Consider the following 14,269-nt stretch of genomic DNA (forward strand, 5'->3'; position numbering starts at 1 on the left):
AGGTTTTAATCCAGGGGACTTGTATGTGGACTCTTTTGTTGTGGAATGTCTGCAGGTAGAGAGGGTCTAGATTAGAATGCTGTGAGAATTGTCTATGATAGGACAAATAATTGTGAGAACTCCAAAACGATGATTGCTTTCTGTTTTGAAGAGGATAGCACATGTGTGAGACCAAAAGACACTGTGTGTTTCTCGCTGGTTGCAGCTAGACTTGCGACACATAATTGCAAAAGGTCGTGTTGTCCATAGATTGCTGGTAGATAGCAATTGCAGAGAAGCTTAGTCATCATCACATTGGTGTCATCAAAGGCCAACTAAATCAGAATCGTTCACCACTGTTTGGAGTAACTTGGTTTCTTATATAATGGTGAATAATACAATGAAACCCCTCCCAAAGTACATTTCAGTTTGAAAAAAAAATATTAATAGCAGGTAAGGTCGCAAATAGAAATTATGAAGATCAGAGTTAATGTATGGTCTCATGGGCAGCAGCATTGTAATTTGCAAATCTTGGTTCACAAAAGGGGACTGAAAAAAGGCCTGTTGACTGAAAGAAGAGAGAGAGAAAAGTAAAGAGAAATATGATGATATTTTGTTGCTGAGCTGTTTCTTCATGGTTCCTGATTGTTAGTATTTCTAAACAATTTTTTTTTGGGGGGAATAAAATATTGGTGTTTATTTATTTATTTTAGTTGTTATAGAAGTACTTTACCACCATATCTGAAAGTACCAGGGCAGTGCACACTGCTAAAACATAACTAAAAAAAAAAAGGTTTGCAAATGCTACAAACAAAATATCCAACTTAAAATACTCAAACAGACAAGAGGAGGAGAAAAACAAGATAATAAAATAACCATATTATTTGTTAAGGGTTTAAAAAGAATGAATAGCATAAAATATATTCCATGGTGTACAAAACATATCAAGTAATCACAAATGTTGCCAAATAAAATCATATTTAGTAGGAATGTGCCAACCATGTGATTGGTTTGGTCATATAAATCACAAACAACCCCCAAACTCAAGCAAAGTCGGAGGGGTCTGCATTGCCCTTGGTCTCTGGTATCTTATAAGTCAGTTTTCAAAAATGGCAAAAAAAATGACTTTTTAAAATCCACAGAATAACAAGATACATCATTCTATCCTTAAGAAATCACTAAATAAGAGGCAGCTAGGACATAGAGAATTAATTGTTGGCAAACATAAAAAATAAGATGCTTGCATCTGACAGGGCCCACTTCTCTATGCCCCCTTCATTACTGCCCATTTCTTTCTCTAGGCCAAACTGGTGCCCTTCAAATATTTTGGACTACAGTTTCCATCAGTATAGCCAATTGTCAAGGATGCTGGGAGTTGTACTCTAACAAAATTGGGGGACCCCAGGTTGGAGAAGACAGATATAAACTATACTGAACTTAGATGGGCCTAAGATATATGGCCTCTTCAGTGACTGTGAGTTGTCATCAGTATGAGTTAATCTGAATCAGGATGTTGGGAATTTGTAGTACGGCTCAAATAATAATTAAAAAAAAGCCTGCCCAAACACTTTAGTTAAAAAGTCACCTTGATCCTGAAGGAGAATTTCTTTTGTCGAAATGGAGCAGCTTCAATCTAGAGTTGTAGGTGGGCATTTAGCTGCATAATTTGTAATGTTCTTTTTAAAGAACTGAAACCTGCGCTAGCAGGCTCTGTTAAATGCCACTAACTGCTTTAAAGGTTAATGATCCAAATACTCTCTTGAGTTGTGCTCTTTACTCAGAATACCTCTTTGTTTACTTCCTTTTTTCTGTTGATTTAGTTATACAAAACGAGCACTTGATTTGCTATTACTTGTTTATAAAGTCTGTTCCTCTCTGAGGGCGGCTGCTGTGCTGGTTGCGTTGGTGTTGCTGTTTACCTCTGATGTTACAAAGAACACTAGTGTAGCACCCTGTATTATTCAGTGAAGGAATCCTCTGTTTTATGGGTGGCACTGAAAATGGGACTGCTGCATTGATATGGTGGTGTTGTGGTGAAATCACCATGAGTTGGCTGTTTAGGTGTGGTGTTCCGTCTTGTGAGGACTTCTGCCTGTTTGTGACACATGTCAAGTTCAGGGTTAAAAACCTCCTGGAAAATCTTTTTGAGCTGTGAGCTGAGACTACACAGGGTTGTGAGTCATTATTTAACCTTCATGGGATCAATCATCATGTACAGTCACCCGTTATTTAGCACCCAGGGCCTTGAGCTCTGTGGGGAAGCCCCGCTGGTGGTTCTGACATTTACAGAATGCTGTGGGGAACATGAGGCCCACTGGCCCTGCTTTGCACTGCAAACCAATGGCAAAACGTGGTTTCATTTCATTTATAGAGGTGCAAACTCTGAAAGGGTGCAGAAGTGCCCTATGGCAGATAAACTTGGAATACCTCAAGCAACAGTGTGTGACTGTGCGTAAGTAAAAGTGACTTTGGGGAGAGGTAAGAAAGGATAATACAGAACAGTCCTTTTGGTTCATTCATAGAATTCTAATATGTCATAATAACAAACTCTTTGGAAAATAGCATGCTCAGCTAGATTGGATATGCAAAATACTTAAAAGTGGTGAAAAATAAATACATGTAAGCAATAGGATGTAAAGGAAGCATCTCTGCTTCTTTTTGTGTCCTGCACATCATTCCTCATGTTCACCTTTTTGTAATTTTGTTTCTTACTAAAATTCTTCCTGTCAAAAATTAGTGTGCATATGTGATTGTTCTTCTGAAGTATTGAAGATAGTGATGCAACTTAGAGGACCATCTACCACGAGGAAGCCACTTTCACACTCACCACAGTATACCACTGGAATCACTGGAAGAGATGTTATCATGGGCATTCAGCTGCATAGAACGGTGACTTTTACCATGTCTCACGAGGAACTGGAAATTGTGGCGTTAGCATGGTTGGGATAAAATATGCCCTACCACATAGCCATACAGGGGCTGTAACAGGGGCTCCCAACCTTCTGGGGTCTGTGGGTACATTTGGAATTCCGAAAAAGTGATGTGGGCACTGCCACAAAATGGCTGCCGTCGGGAAATTGCTGCCTTGTCCTCTTTCTCAGAATCAAAATATTTCTCAGGATCACCTCCAAAACAATTTCCCCCCTCTTTCTGCAAGGATCAACCCCAAACTCTCTCTCTTTCAGAAACACCCTCTCCTAAACTCTTTGTCTGGATCACACACAGACACCCCCCCCACAAGGCACATAGGGCCTATCTCCTCAGAGAATGTAGCGTGGGTACTCAAACTATAGCATTTACAAAACACCCATCATGTACTAAAGTGGTGTCTGTATCCACTGTCCAGTAGAGTTGTTTTTAAAATGACAGTGATGGTGCTCTTGGGAAGAAATCATTCTCATGATTTGTTCTCTTGTATTCTCTTTTACCCTATGTTTTTAAAAGAACAATCTCTTTTAGGTCTGCTAGGAAACAGCCAAAAAAGAATCCAAGAAAAATGATTTACAGTCTCTAAATTCAGAACTTCAGTGTCAGACTGTGTACACACAGCCAAGGTTTCCCCCCTCCCATATCTTGGGTGAATTACAAAAGTGGGCTGTAGTGGAGACCACCCCTTCCTTGCACAGCTTTTATCAGCAGGCTTCTCTTTTATACATTTTGCCCTCCTGCGGGCCACCTAATGTTTCTTTCCAATTAGTCACCCAACAAGTAGTTTCTCCTCTCAAAAGCAGGCCTAACAGACACAGCTATCTATCAAGTCAGACCAGCCCTCGCTAACACAATTGCAGGAAGTTATTCCACGTCTCAGACAATTCCCATTTCTATCTCTAGAAGAGCAAAAGGTCAGAAAACAGCAGGCAGTTGCTTTGCCAGCAATAGCAACATGGGCAGTTACACAGAACTCAACAGGGAGAGTATGTGGTAAGCGACTCTCTGCCCTCCCTCTCCCTGTGCCCCCTCCCATCAACTTTCTCTTGCATCAACATGCCTTGAGTTCCAGCTTCCGTGTGCAGCAAAAACGCAATTCACACTAGGTTTCAGAATTGGATTATTTCAAGGGGTTTCAAAGTTAGGGGTGGGTGGCCCAGGCAGTTGCCCAGAGTACTGAGCTGGGAGAAGATTTCAGAACATAAAAAGGACCAGTCAGTTAATAGTCCTGTTTTCCATTCAGATATCTCTGGAAAGACCGCATGCAATCATGACCTCTTCCATCTTTGCTTCTCAGAAAATGGCATTCAGTGACATATTGCCTCTAAGAAATCACCATCCATGATGAGCATAGGTAGGGAATCCTCACTCAGTGAGCCATAAAACTCAGATTCACCAGCTTTCCTTTCCTTTTTTAAAGAGTATTTTAAATATTTCTAGCATTTGTAGCTACAAACATGAGTCTGACCAAACTGCGGGAGGCAGTGGAAGACAGGAGTGCCTGGCGGGCTCTGGTCCATGGGGTCACGAAGAGTCGGACACGACTAAACAACAAGAACAAGCATTTGTAGAACCTGAGATATGAGGCAAAATTCACAGGCACTATTTATTTCAATTTTTTGTGTGAGAAGCTACCCTGGTCCCCTCCTCTCAGTGGTTTACTGTGCCTGCCCACCCAGAAAAATTCCTGCAGACTCTTGTGCTCTGGGCTTCCGCATAATCATTGTTGCTTATAGCTGTTGATAGTCTTATCCTCAGTGAATTTAGAGTGTCTGACTTAGGCTATCTACTAATCAGCTAAAGTAAATATACAAACAATTGATTTTCTCTTATTATGCTGGCACCACTGACCAGCATGACCCATGTTGCGTTGACATTCACTTTCATTATTTCCAGGAAAAATTACAACATAAGTGTCTGCTCAACAAACGGTACACATCTGAGTGGTTTGGGCCAGCTTTGCATCTGAAGATTTTTTTGCCTTGTAGGATACATCAGTCAATCAGCATGACAAAACTAGGAAGGTGATCACACCACCAGTTGCTCAGTTTATCTTTGATACCAGTCTTTGCCAATCTGATACACACCAGATGTTTTCGACGGCACCTGCAGCCAGCTCCAACCAGCAGTTCAGTGTGACTTACTTCTGAGTGGTCATGTACACAATTGTTCTGTAAATCTGTTAATCATTCAAGTTGCCACAAGATTATCTGATGGTTTTGGCCCAAAGAGACTAGTATATCTAAAGAGACTATCATGACCTCTCTAGAATGAATGAGAGAACTGTTTTGGGACATTATCAAGCAAATAGAAAAATAGGTTGACATGCCTTTGGAGACATAGCTAGGCTTATGCTCATTGAGGTTATTGTTTAATGATTAATTATGGAATTCACTGTTGATGATGATAAAAGTTGACTGCGTCGTCACCCCCAATGTCATTGAAATCCAGATGGGCATGTGGGATGCACATTATTGTCTTGCCAAAATGCTTTAAACATCTTCCCCCTGCTGGATAGCTCTGTGTTCTGCTTAGGTTAGAGGAAAAAATTAGAGGTCAGTGGTGAGAATAACAACCCTTTTTCATGTCCAGACTTTGCTGAAAGGTATGGTATGATCATTTTTAATATGGTGATTTTATACTTGCCTGGTGGTAGGGAGTGGAAGGATTTGTTTTTCTTCCTGTAAGTTTTAGTTTAATTTGTACTTTCCTCTAAACAATTTCAGAGATAGCCATAACAAGACAACAAAATATTCACCTTTGTGCTGAAACTGAGGCATCAACTCCCACTGATTTACTTAACTCTCACTACCGCTGAAACTAAATAGGATTCCAGAGTGCTTAATTTTACTTTGTCCCATACATTATTTATTTATTTTATTTCTACCTTGCCTTTCTAGGATAGCTTTTAGGACAAGCCATCGAGGAGAACATTTTGTTCACTGCAATATAGAGGAGTAATTTTATTTGTAGGGCCAATTATGTTCTTCTCTTGTGGATGCATTTGTGGTATTCATGCTGTTGTTGCAGCTACCATTGAAAACAAAGTAGATCTTGACTTGAAGAGGCACTTTGGAGAGTTTTTTGGTTTCGTAATGTTCAGAATCTGATTGCCATTTTAAACACTAAGAAGAAATTTGAGAATTATAGGTCAGGTTGACTTTTAAGGCATCCAGCATTTCTATTTCAGTGGAAATATGGGCAGCTCTCTCCCCAAAACAAGAACAGGATGTGATGGGGGAGCCCCACACCAAGACAGGTCTGGGAGGGTAGGACAGGAGGAACCTGTGCCTCCTAAGCTAGCTTAATGCCCTCAGGTGTAGAGGGCTTTGTCTCATTACCATTGTGGAATCTTGCTTGTGCCCACCATACGTTCAAAGCTCTGTGATACCACTTCAAATAATCATGGTCTGGCTTCCCTCAAAGAATTCTGGGAGCTCTAGCTCAGTGAGGTGTATAGGGGTCTTCTAACAACCCTTTGTACTCTTAATGAAATACAGCTCACATAATTCTTTTGGGGGAAGCTGTGGCTGTTTAAAGTGGAATCAAAGTGCTTTAAGTGCATGGTACAGTATTAATGTGGCCCAAGTCAGCTTAAGTTTTCTTCATGGAGTAGGGGAAGCTGGCACCATATTGTCTTGCACCTGGGCCGGTCCAGCAACCAGATGCGTTCACAAGGGCAGCTGTGGTCATTTCTTTGGTGGATGATTCAGTGTGGGAAAGGGCAGTTGGAAATAGTTACTTCCATCAGCTCCCACCAAAGTTCTTCCATGCTTTTCTGCATCTCAGTTCATTATTGTGTGGTGAAGATAAACTGCTGAAGTAAGTCAGCTCTTTGTACATTATCCATTAACAGATTTTGAGGGTTCATTCAAATAACTATCCAGTCCAACTGCATGCTATTTCATCTCTCTTACTCTGCAGCTCAGTAATGAAATTCTCACTTGCGTATCAGTTTTTATTTTACTGGTGCTGGAGCCTGAGTGGCAGAGGTTCTTCAGCAGTGCCCAACAATAGGTACCACTTAATGAAGCAGCCCAAAGAAACTGAAAGCTGATGTGCTGCTTCTCATGCAAAACAGCAAGACTTTGCGGGGCACCCCAGTGAAACAAAGAACACTCACATCTATGGAATTCCACACGTGGCATATATTTTTCACAAAAGAGTAAGATATTTCACACAGACATTTTGTCTGAGCGCGCGCGCGCGCGCACACACACACACGTGTGTTGGTGAGTACAACAGGGGTGGGGAGAGAGATTCCCATATTGGGAAAAAAATTAAAAATGCCTGTCACAGATGGACAATCACATTGTATGTAGGGAGTTGGACAGTGTATGTACAGTGGTACCTTGGGTTTCAAATGCTTTGGGTTACAAACTCCGCTAACCCGGAAGTAGTACCTCGGGTTGAGGACTTTGACCCAGGATGAGAACGGAAATCGCACGGTGGCAGCAGGAGGCCCCATTAGCAAAAGTGCGCCTCAGGTTAAGAATGGTTTCGGGTTAAGAACGGACCTCCAGAACAAATTAAATTCATAACCCAAGGTACCACTGTATATCCGTTGAATTCTGTTTTTATCGATTTAGGGTTGCATCCAACTCAGAGTAGACTCATTGAAATCAGCGGATGTAAGCAAGTTAAGTTCCTTGATATCAGGGGTATATCCTGCGTATGGCCAGTGGTGGATATCATATCACCCTAAGTAATTTAGATTGTAACTCATAATGAGCACAGAATCATTTTAAAAAAATGAATATACAGCACAATAAACCATTTACACAATGTGGCCCAGATATGTTTTTGTTTTTTTAATGTGTTCTGGCTGCTCTGTTATAGACCTATTTGTTTTAGCATTACAGTGGTACCTCGGGTTAAGTACTTAATTTGTTCCGGAGGTCCGTTCTTAACCTGAAACTGTTCTTAACCTGAAGCACCACTTTAGCTAATGGGGCCTCCTGCTGCTGTCGTGCTGCTGGAGCACGATTTCTGTTCTCATCCTGAAGCAAAGTTCTTAATCTGAAGCACTATTTCTGGGTTAACAAAGTCTGTAACCTGAAGCGTATGTAACCCGAGGTACCACTGTACTTGATTTAAAGCATTTGTTGGCATTACATGTATGGATCTACAAGAGCTGCTTTGCCCTGAAATAATAGTTATTAGTGTCCAGGTAATAATAATACACCTGTATCTCAGAGGCACACCCACCAGTGCAGGAGGTATAAATGCAGATGAAACAATAGAAGGGTGATCCCTTTAGAGACAAGTCAGAATGTACTTCACAGTTTATTGAAAATGAGAGTGAGACAGAGAGAGAAAGAGATCCAGCATCGCTAATTGATGGCAAAACAAATCAAAGTGACAGAATCCTTCAGGCGTTATAAAAAAGACCATCCAGTTATTTCCAACTCAAAAACAGCAATAAAGGGGGTGGTCTCTTTTGCATTGTTCAAAAAAGTAGAAATGCATGAATATACATCCCCCCCCCAAAAAAGAGGATACTTGGTTGCATAAAATTTGTGTGTTTGTTTCTGTATTTGCATTTTTACATATACATTGTTGCTATAATTTAAGTAGAAATGTAATATATCTCACTATAGTGGGGAAACTGACCTTTGTGCTCATTCAGTCTGCTGTACCGGTGCAAACTGTTGATGGGTAAATTTAAGGCCCCACCTGCTGTCCGCCCTTGTGGTTCTTGGTCTTTAAACTGCTTGGTCCATCAAATACAAAACTGCTTTAAATATCCTCTTACAACAACCCTTAAAATTAGAGGATTGGCCTCTGAAAAGTAGACTATTATCAAAGCAGTTTACAGCAATAAAACTTACAACTGTACAATAATACCATATTAAAAAGTTAAAAGGCAGGGACGCAGGTGGCGCTGTGGGTTAAAGCCTCAGCGCCTAGGGCTTGCCGATCGAAAGGTCGGCGGTTCAAATCCCTGCGGCGGGGTGCGCTCCCGCTGCTCGGTCCCAGCGCCTGCCAACCTAGCAGTTCGAAAGCACCTCTGGGTGCAAGTAGATAAATAGGGACCGCTTACCAGCGGGAAGGTAAACGGCGTTTCCGTGTGCGGCTCTGGCTCTGGCTCTGGCTCTGGCCAGAGCAGCGATGTCACGCTGGCCACGTGACCCGGAAGTGTCTCCGGACAGCGCTGGCCCCTGGCCTCTTAAGTGAGATGAGCGCACAACCCCAGAGTCTGTCAAGACTGGCCCGTACGGGCAGGGGTACCTTTACCTTTACCTTTACCTTTTTAAAAAGTTAAAAACAGACAACAATTAACTATTGAGGAAGGATGTATTCTTGATTGCCTGCATAGGCCTGGTGGAATAGAAAAGCTTTCAGCAGGCATTCAAAAGTTTGCACAGAAGGTGCTTGCTGAATCACTGTTGGCAGAGTATTCCACAGGACTGGGCCAATGGCACTAAAGTTTCTCATTGTTGTCAAATGAGCCTCACCAACTCAGGAAACGACCAGTGGAAGCCCCTGCAGATGATCTTGGTGACTGAGCTGAAATGGTACTGTGAACCTGAGTTGTTCAGGGCTTTGTAAATTCATACAAGAACCTTGAGTCTTGCTTGGTAGTATTGGACTTCCAACTTGCAGTTTCCCTGACCAATTGGATTTTCTGATGGGGCTGATGGGAGTTGGAGTCTGTCAGACTTGAAGGGCCATAAGTTCCCTATCCCTGTCAACACAGAAATGTTCAGATGGATTTGTTTACAGGCAGCCACTCCATAGGAGGCGAAAAGGTGACTTAACTTGTGGGAATCACACATTCTCTAATTAGCACCCATAGTGCAGAATTTAGAGGATCCTGGGAGGAAGGAGATGGCATGGAAAACCCATTTGGTGTTTGAGGAGGAGTTCCTTGAGCTTCATTAAGATAACAGTTCTACCGTTATTCTTTTTTAAGAACAGTATTTTGGGGGGGACTCTTGCAGACAGCCTCTTTGCCCAATTTCCTGTTTATGTTCCTTTTAGATCCGTGCTTTATCCTCATGTGAGATTAGACAGTTAAAGATGGGCTGTATAACTGTTGGCTGTTTTCCCCTGACAGTATGCTCAGTTAAGAAGACAAAACAGCAAAGAAAGAGAGACTTGCAGGTAAAGAACGGCATACAAATTTAATAAATAATAATAGAAAAAGTACCCTGTTTGCTTAGAATGTTGCAAGAGATAGCCAGAATGAAGTAAAACCAGTTAGCCAAAGGAATATGCCACCTGCATTGCTTCTCAACCTCTTAGTATCAATGCAACCAACATCTGTGTTTATGATCACACATAAACTGCAAGAAAAGGGATTAGTTGACATAAACTGTTTTGTTTTTGCAAAAGTATGTGTGGGGGTTCCGTTTGGAATCTTTCCATAAAAGCTATTAGTTTAATAAACCTTCTCAATACTTTTCAAAAAATTAACTGAAGCTGCAGTTATTTTGGTGTTGGCTATGTGCATTTGTACTTAGCACACCTGGGATGAGATACATGTTTAGCCAGTCTGATATAGTAGTTAAGCCCAGTAATGTGGAAGATTTTGAACTGGGAACTTTTCATAGGGTAATTTTCTTGGGAAATAGCCTGATGCCCTAGAACGTGATCTGATTTAGCGTGTTATTTTACTTGGATCTGGTAAAACTAAAAACTGTGAAACCGGCATCTTTGCCTAATACTGTATTTGCAATTGCAATCCATTTATTGTTTCTAGAGAACTTGCAAAACAGAAACATTTCTGTGGAACAATTAAGCTCTGGTATTTTGAATATTACTCCCAACCCTCTGGAGCAGATTTGGAGGGAACATTGGTGGTTACCAGGGCAAAGAGAGTTTGTAGAAGCAGAAGCCTGCTGTGCAAGTGGGCAGCAACCTGTCCTTCAGCATGTATGGGCAGACATTCACAACTAATTCAACACTTAATTGTGTTGGTTGTTGGTAAACTTCTGGGCCCAATAAATTAAAAGTGCTCATTCTAATCCTTAAAGCCAACAGCCTAGAACCAACATAGCTCTTAGAGCAGAGGTGTTGAGCCTGTGCCCTCCTTATGTTACTAGTCTCCTATTCCCATGATCTCCAGATAACATGGCCAGTGGTCAAGAATTATCAGAGCTGTAGTCCAGCAACAACTGGAGGGCCACAGGATCTCTTCCTCTTTCTTAGAGCAGTGGCTCCCAATTAGCTAAGTACTGCAGCAAGGAGGGGCAGAATTATGTGCCCTGGTCTCGACCCGCTGCTGAACTCATTTGCATGTTTAACTCGAGGCTTTGTCCATTGGGGCTCCCTATAGCTTGTGGATGCGGATGGCGCTGTGGTCTAAACCACAGAGCCTAGGGCTTGCTGATAAGAAGGTCGGCGGTTCGAATCTCCGCGATAGGCTGAGCTCCTGTTGCTCAGTCCCTGCTCCTGCCAACGTAGCAGTTCGAAAGCACTTCAAAGTGCAAGTAGATAAACAGGTACCACTCCGGCAGGAAGGTAAACGGTGTTTCTGTGCGCTGCTCCAGAAGCGACTTAGTCATGCTTACCACATGACCTGGAAACAGTACGTTGGGCACCCTTGGCCAGTAAAGCGATATGAGTGCCGCAACCCCAGAGTCGTTCACGACTGGACCTAACGGCCAGGGGTCCCATTACCCTTTACCTTTATAGCTTCTGGAAGGGGCTCCCTTTGCTAGGTTGTTCTAAATTTATATGCTTGGCTAGCTGCTCCCAGACATTGTTGAAGCCAATGAGGTCAGGGGCTGTGGCTCAAAACACCTGATAGCAGGAATTTGAAAAGGAGGAAGGAGTTATGTCAGTTAGCACCCTGGGAATAAGAAGTGAACAATGCTGATAAAGTTTCAAAGCCATTCCTGATGATGGTGGTTTATTTAGTTATTCTCACTGTTCAAAAGACTTCAAATCAGATTATTTTGTTGTAATCTTTTATTTACTTATTTATTCACTCACTCACTCACTCACTCACTCATTCAAAAGTGTTCCTTGGCTGCTCTTCAACGAAAACTATTCCAAGGAGGTGGTGTGTGAAGGTGTGAATAATACTATTCACACAACATATAAACATGATATAGAAAACAACAGGTAAGCTTCACAACATCCAGACTAAAACGGGGGGGGGGGGGGGGACGAACAACAACAGAGGAGTAAAATACCAACCCAAGTATCATCTAAAATACAATGGGCAAGCAGGAAGACTTTAACTTGATTCCAAAAAGGGTTGCATTGTGCTCCATATGCCTCTTTCAGGGGACCCACATTGGGCAAAAGTTTCCTGCATTGCAGGGGGCTGGACCAGGTGATCCTTGTGGTCCCTTCCAACTCTAAAGTTGCAGCAGCCTTCCAGGGTTTCAGGAAGGGGACATTGCTAATGATACTAATGATTGAACCTGGGACCTATTGAAATTGGCAGTAGTGATTAAGATGGATAAATGGAGTGACCCTTCATGTGTGTGTTCCTATGTAATTTAGTTATTATTGCCTCCATATTGCAAACAGGGATAGGAAGCCTCCTGAGCCAGGACTCCCAGTGGGCTCATAACAGTGTGTCCTTTAGCTACTGCATGCCTGAGGTAAGGTGGATCCATGATCCCACAAGATGCACAGAAGACTCTGGATGCAGTTATTTGGATCCTGACATTGTTAATCCCCTTTCCACGGAAGCTAAACTATCCTGCTTCACAATTGTGCTTCATTATTTCTTTTCTCATGTACAACAGCAAGTGAGACCACATTTTTCTAGGTTGTATAACTGAAATAAATTTATCAGTTCTTGATCAATATGGGAGACCATATTTATTTAGGGGAACACAAAGATTTGTTACAAACCCCGGGAGATAAAACAGGGTGGGAATTGTGATCTGGATAAAGACAATGGTTTAAAAAGGGTAGGGAACTCTTTTAAGACCCATACATGGGTTTCCAGGCTCAAGCAAACCTTCCAGTGGTGCATGTGGCCAAAGCAAAAGTGGGCAGAGAAACAGGTGTAAATGTTACCTTTGTACAGTAGTCTAGTTTCTACACACATCCATCCAGAGTTATTGTCACAGTTCACGGACATTCCAGCTAGACCAAAATACTCAAGGCGGTTATAAAGCAGGAGCAATAAGGGGTACGACCTGTGGAAGTTGCTGAGGGCCAGTCAGAGAGACATGATGGGCCACATTAAGGTCTCAGGTGCAAGGCTTCCTGATTTAAGAAATACCTTGTTCTCATGCTATTTTCTGTATAAGTCATATTTACAGGCTCAAAAAATACGCCTTTTGTTATTTGATCATTCCAGCATCCTATTTTCCCCAGTAATAAACCATATCTATTTATCTAACCAATAGATTAACGGCTTCATATAAGGATAAACCTCTGAGTGGTTTACACAGTAAAATCCATGAAATCCACAAAACTAAAATACAAATAAGATGAAATACATAACTGTCACTATCACAGTAGACAGCAGAATCAAAATACTGAAACAGAATACTAAGCAGCGCAGTCTAAAAATTAACAGCCAGGAAATGCCTGAATAAACAAGCAAAAAGGCACCTAAAATAGGCTGATGCTTCTCAGACAGTGCAGGGGGAGGGTGTACCAGAAGGTTGGTGCCAGTGCGGAAAAGGCCTACATCCGCATTGTACCTAGATGGGTGGTGGGTACCACTCTTAGACTTCCTAGCTGTTTTCTGCTGCACCTGGAGAACAGCAGCCTGTTGGAACCAGAAGATTTGGCCAGCTAGCCCCACCCATGAAGAGCAAGAACTCTGCTATTGCTGTAGCTGTTTTCCAAGGAGAAGCCTATTTATTTGGAGGCTGCTGTTGACTGTTGTTTTATGCCAGCTCGTGTGTGGAGATGGGGCGATATCTTGAGGGCAGGGGCACTCACCTTAGGCAATTGTCTGTGGATGGGCTTGCTCTTAGGTCAGAGAATGGAGAAGCTGGGAATCAGGAGGTGGGAGATGTGAGTTAACTTGTCTTCCACGTGAGAGGTGGAGTGCTGAGGATCTATATCTATGCTGAAACCATTTGTGCAACCAATGTGTATCCAGTGTCACTGATTTTCCCATTTAATATAATTTTGATCGAGCTATCACACTTTCCTTGCATCTTTTATCTGTATGAATATGCTGTTCTCCTTCAGTGTTAGAAATTTGCCAGGTGCATTTTGCTTCTGGCTACCAGCCACTTGCAACCAAATGAAGAAGCCTGGGTGCCAGGATGGCATCTCCGCCATCTGGAGGTGCATGCATGGGGCTCCTTCGACTTGACTATTTTCACACATTAGCAACACATCCTGTAGAATTCTATCCGTAATATTGTATCTGCACAATCAGAATGAATTTCAGGAACCAAAAGTTCTTATTGAAAAATACAACTTTCAAGCT

The 14,269-nt window shown here is 42.1% G+C and overlaps 1 protein-coding gene across 6 annotated transcripts in view; it reads left to right on the plus strand.

The window, feature by feature from the left end:
• The window catches only part of GAB3 (GRB2 associated binding protein 3), a 98,709-nt gene that overhangs the window by 42,396 nt on the left and 42,044 nt on the right, over positions 1 to 14,269 (plus strand). Inside the window, exon 1 of one of the 6 annotated variants that reach the window (XM_079961703.1) lies at positions 1,113 to 1,453. The exons of 3 other annotated variants lie outside the window; for them this stretch is intronic. In XM_079961703.1, the coding sequence (XP_079817829.1) occupies positions 1,421 to 1,453 (33 nt within the window). In that variant the 5' untranslated portion in view covers positions 1,113 to 1,420. Of the gene's footprint in view, positions 1 to 1,112; positions 1,454 to 1,962; positions 2,154 to 4,173; positions 4,262 to 14,269 lie in introns of those variants that run through there. 2 more of the 6 variants (XM_079961702.1, XM_079961705.1) reach the window with 2 other exon arrangements.

The sequence above is a fragment of the Podarcis cretensis genome (genome assembly GCF_951804945.1).
Source record: "Podarcis cretensis genome assembly, chromosome: Z".
In the NCBI taxonomy this organism is placed as follows: domain Eukaryota; kingdom Metazoa; phylum Chordata; class Lepidosauria; order Squamata; family Lacertidae; genus Podarcis; species Podarcis cretensis.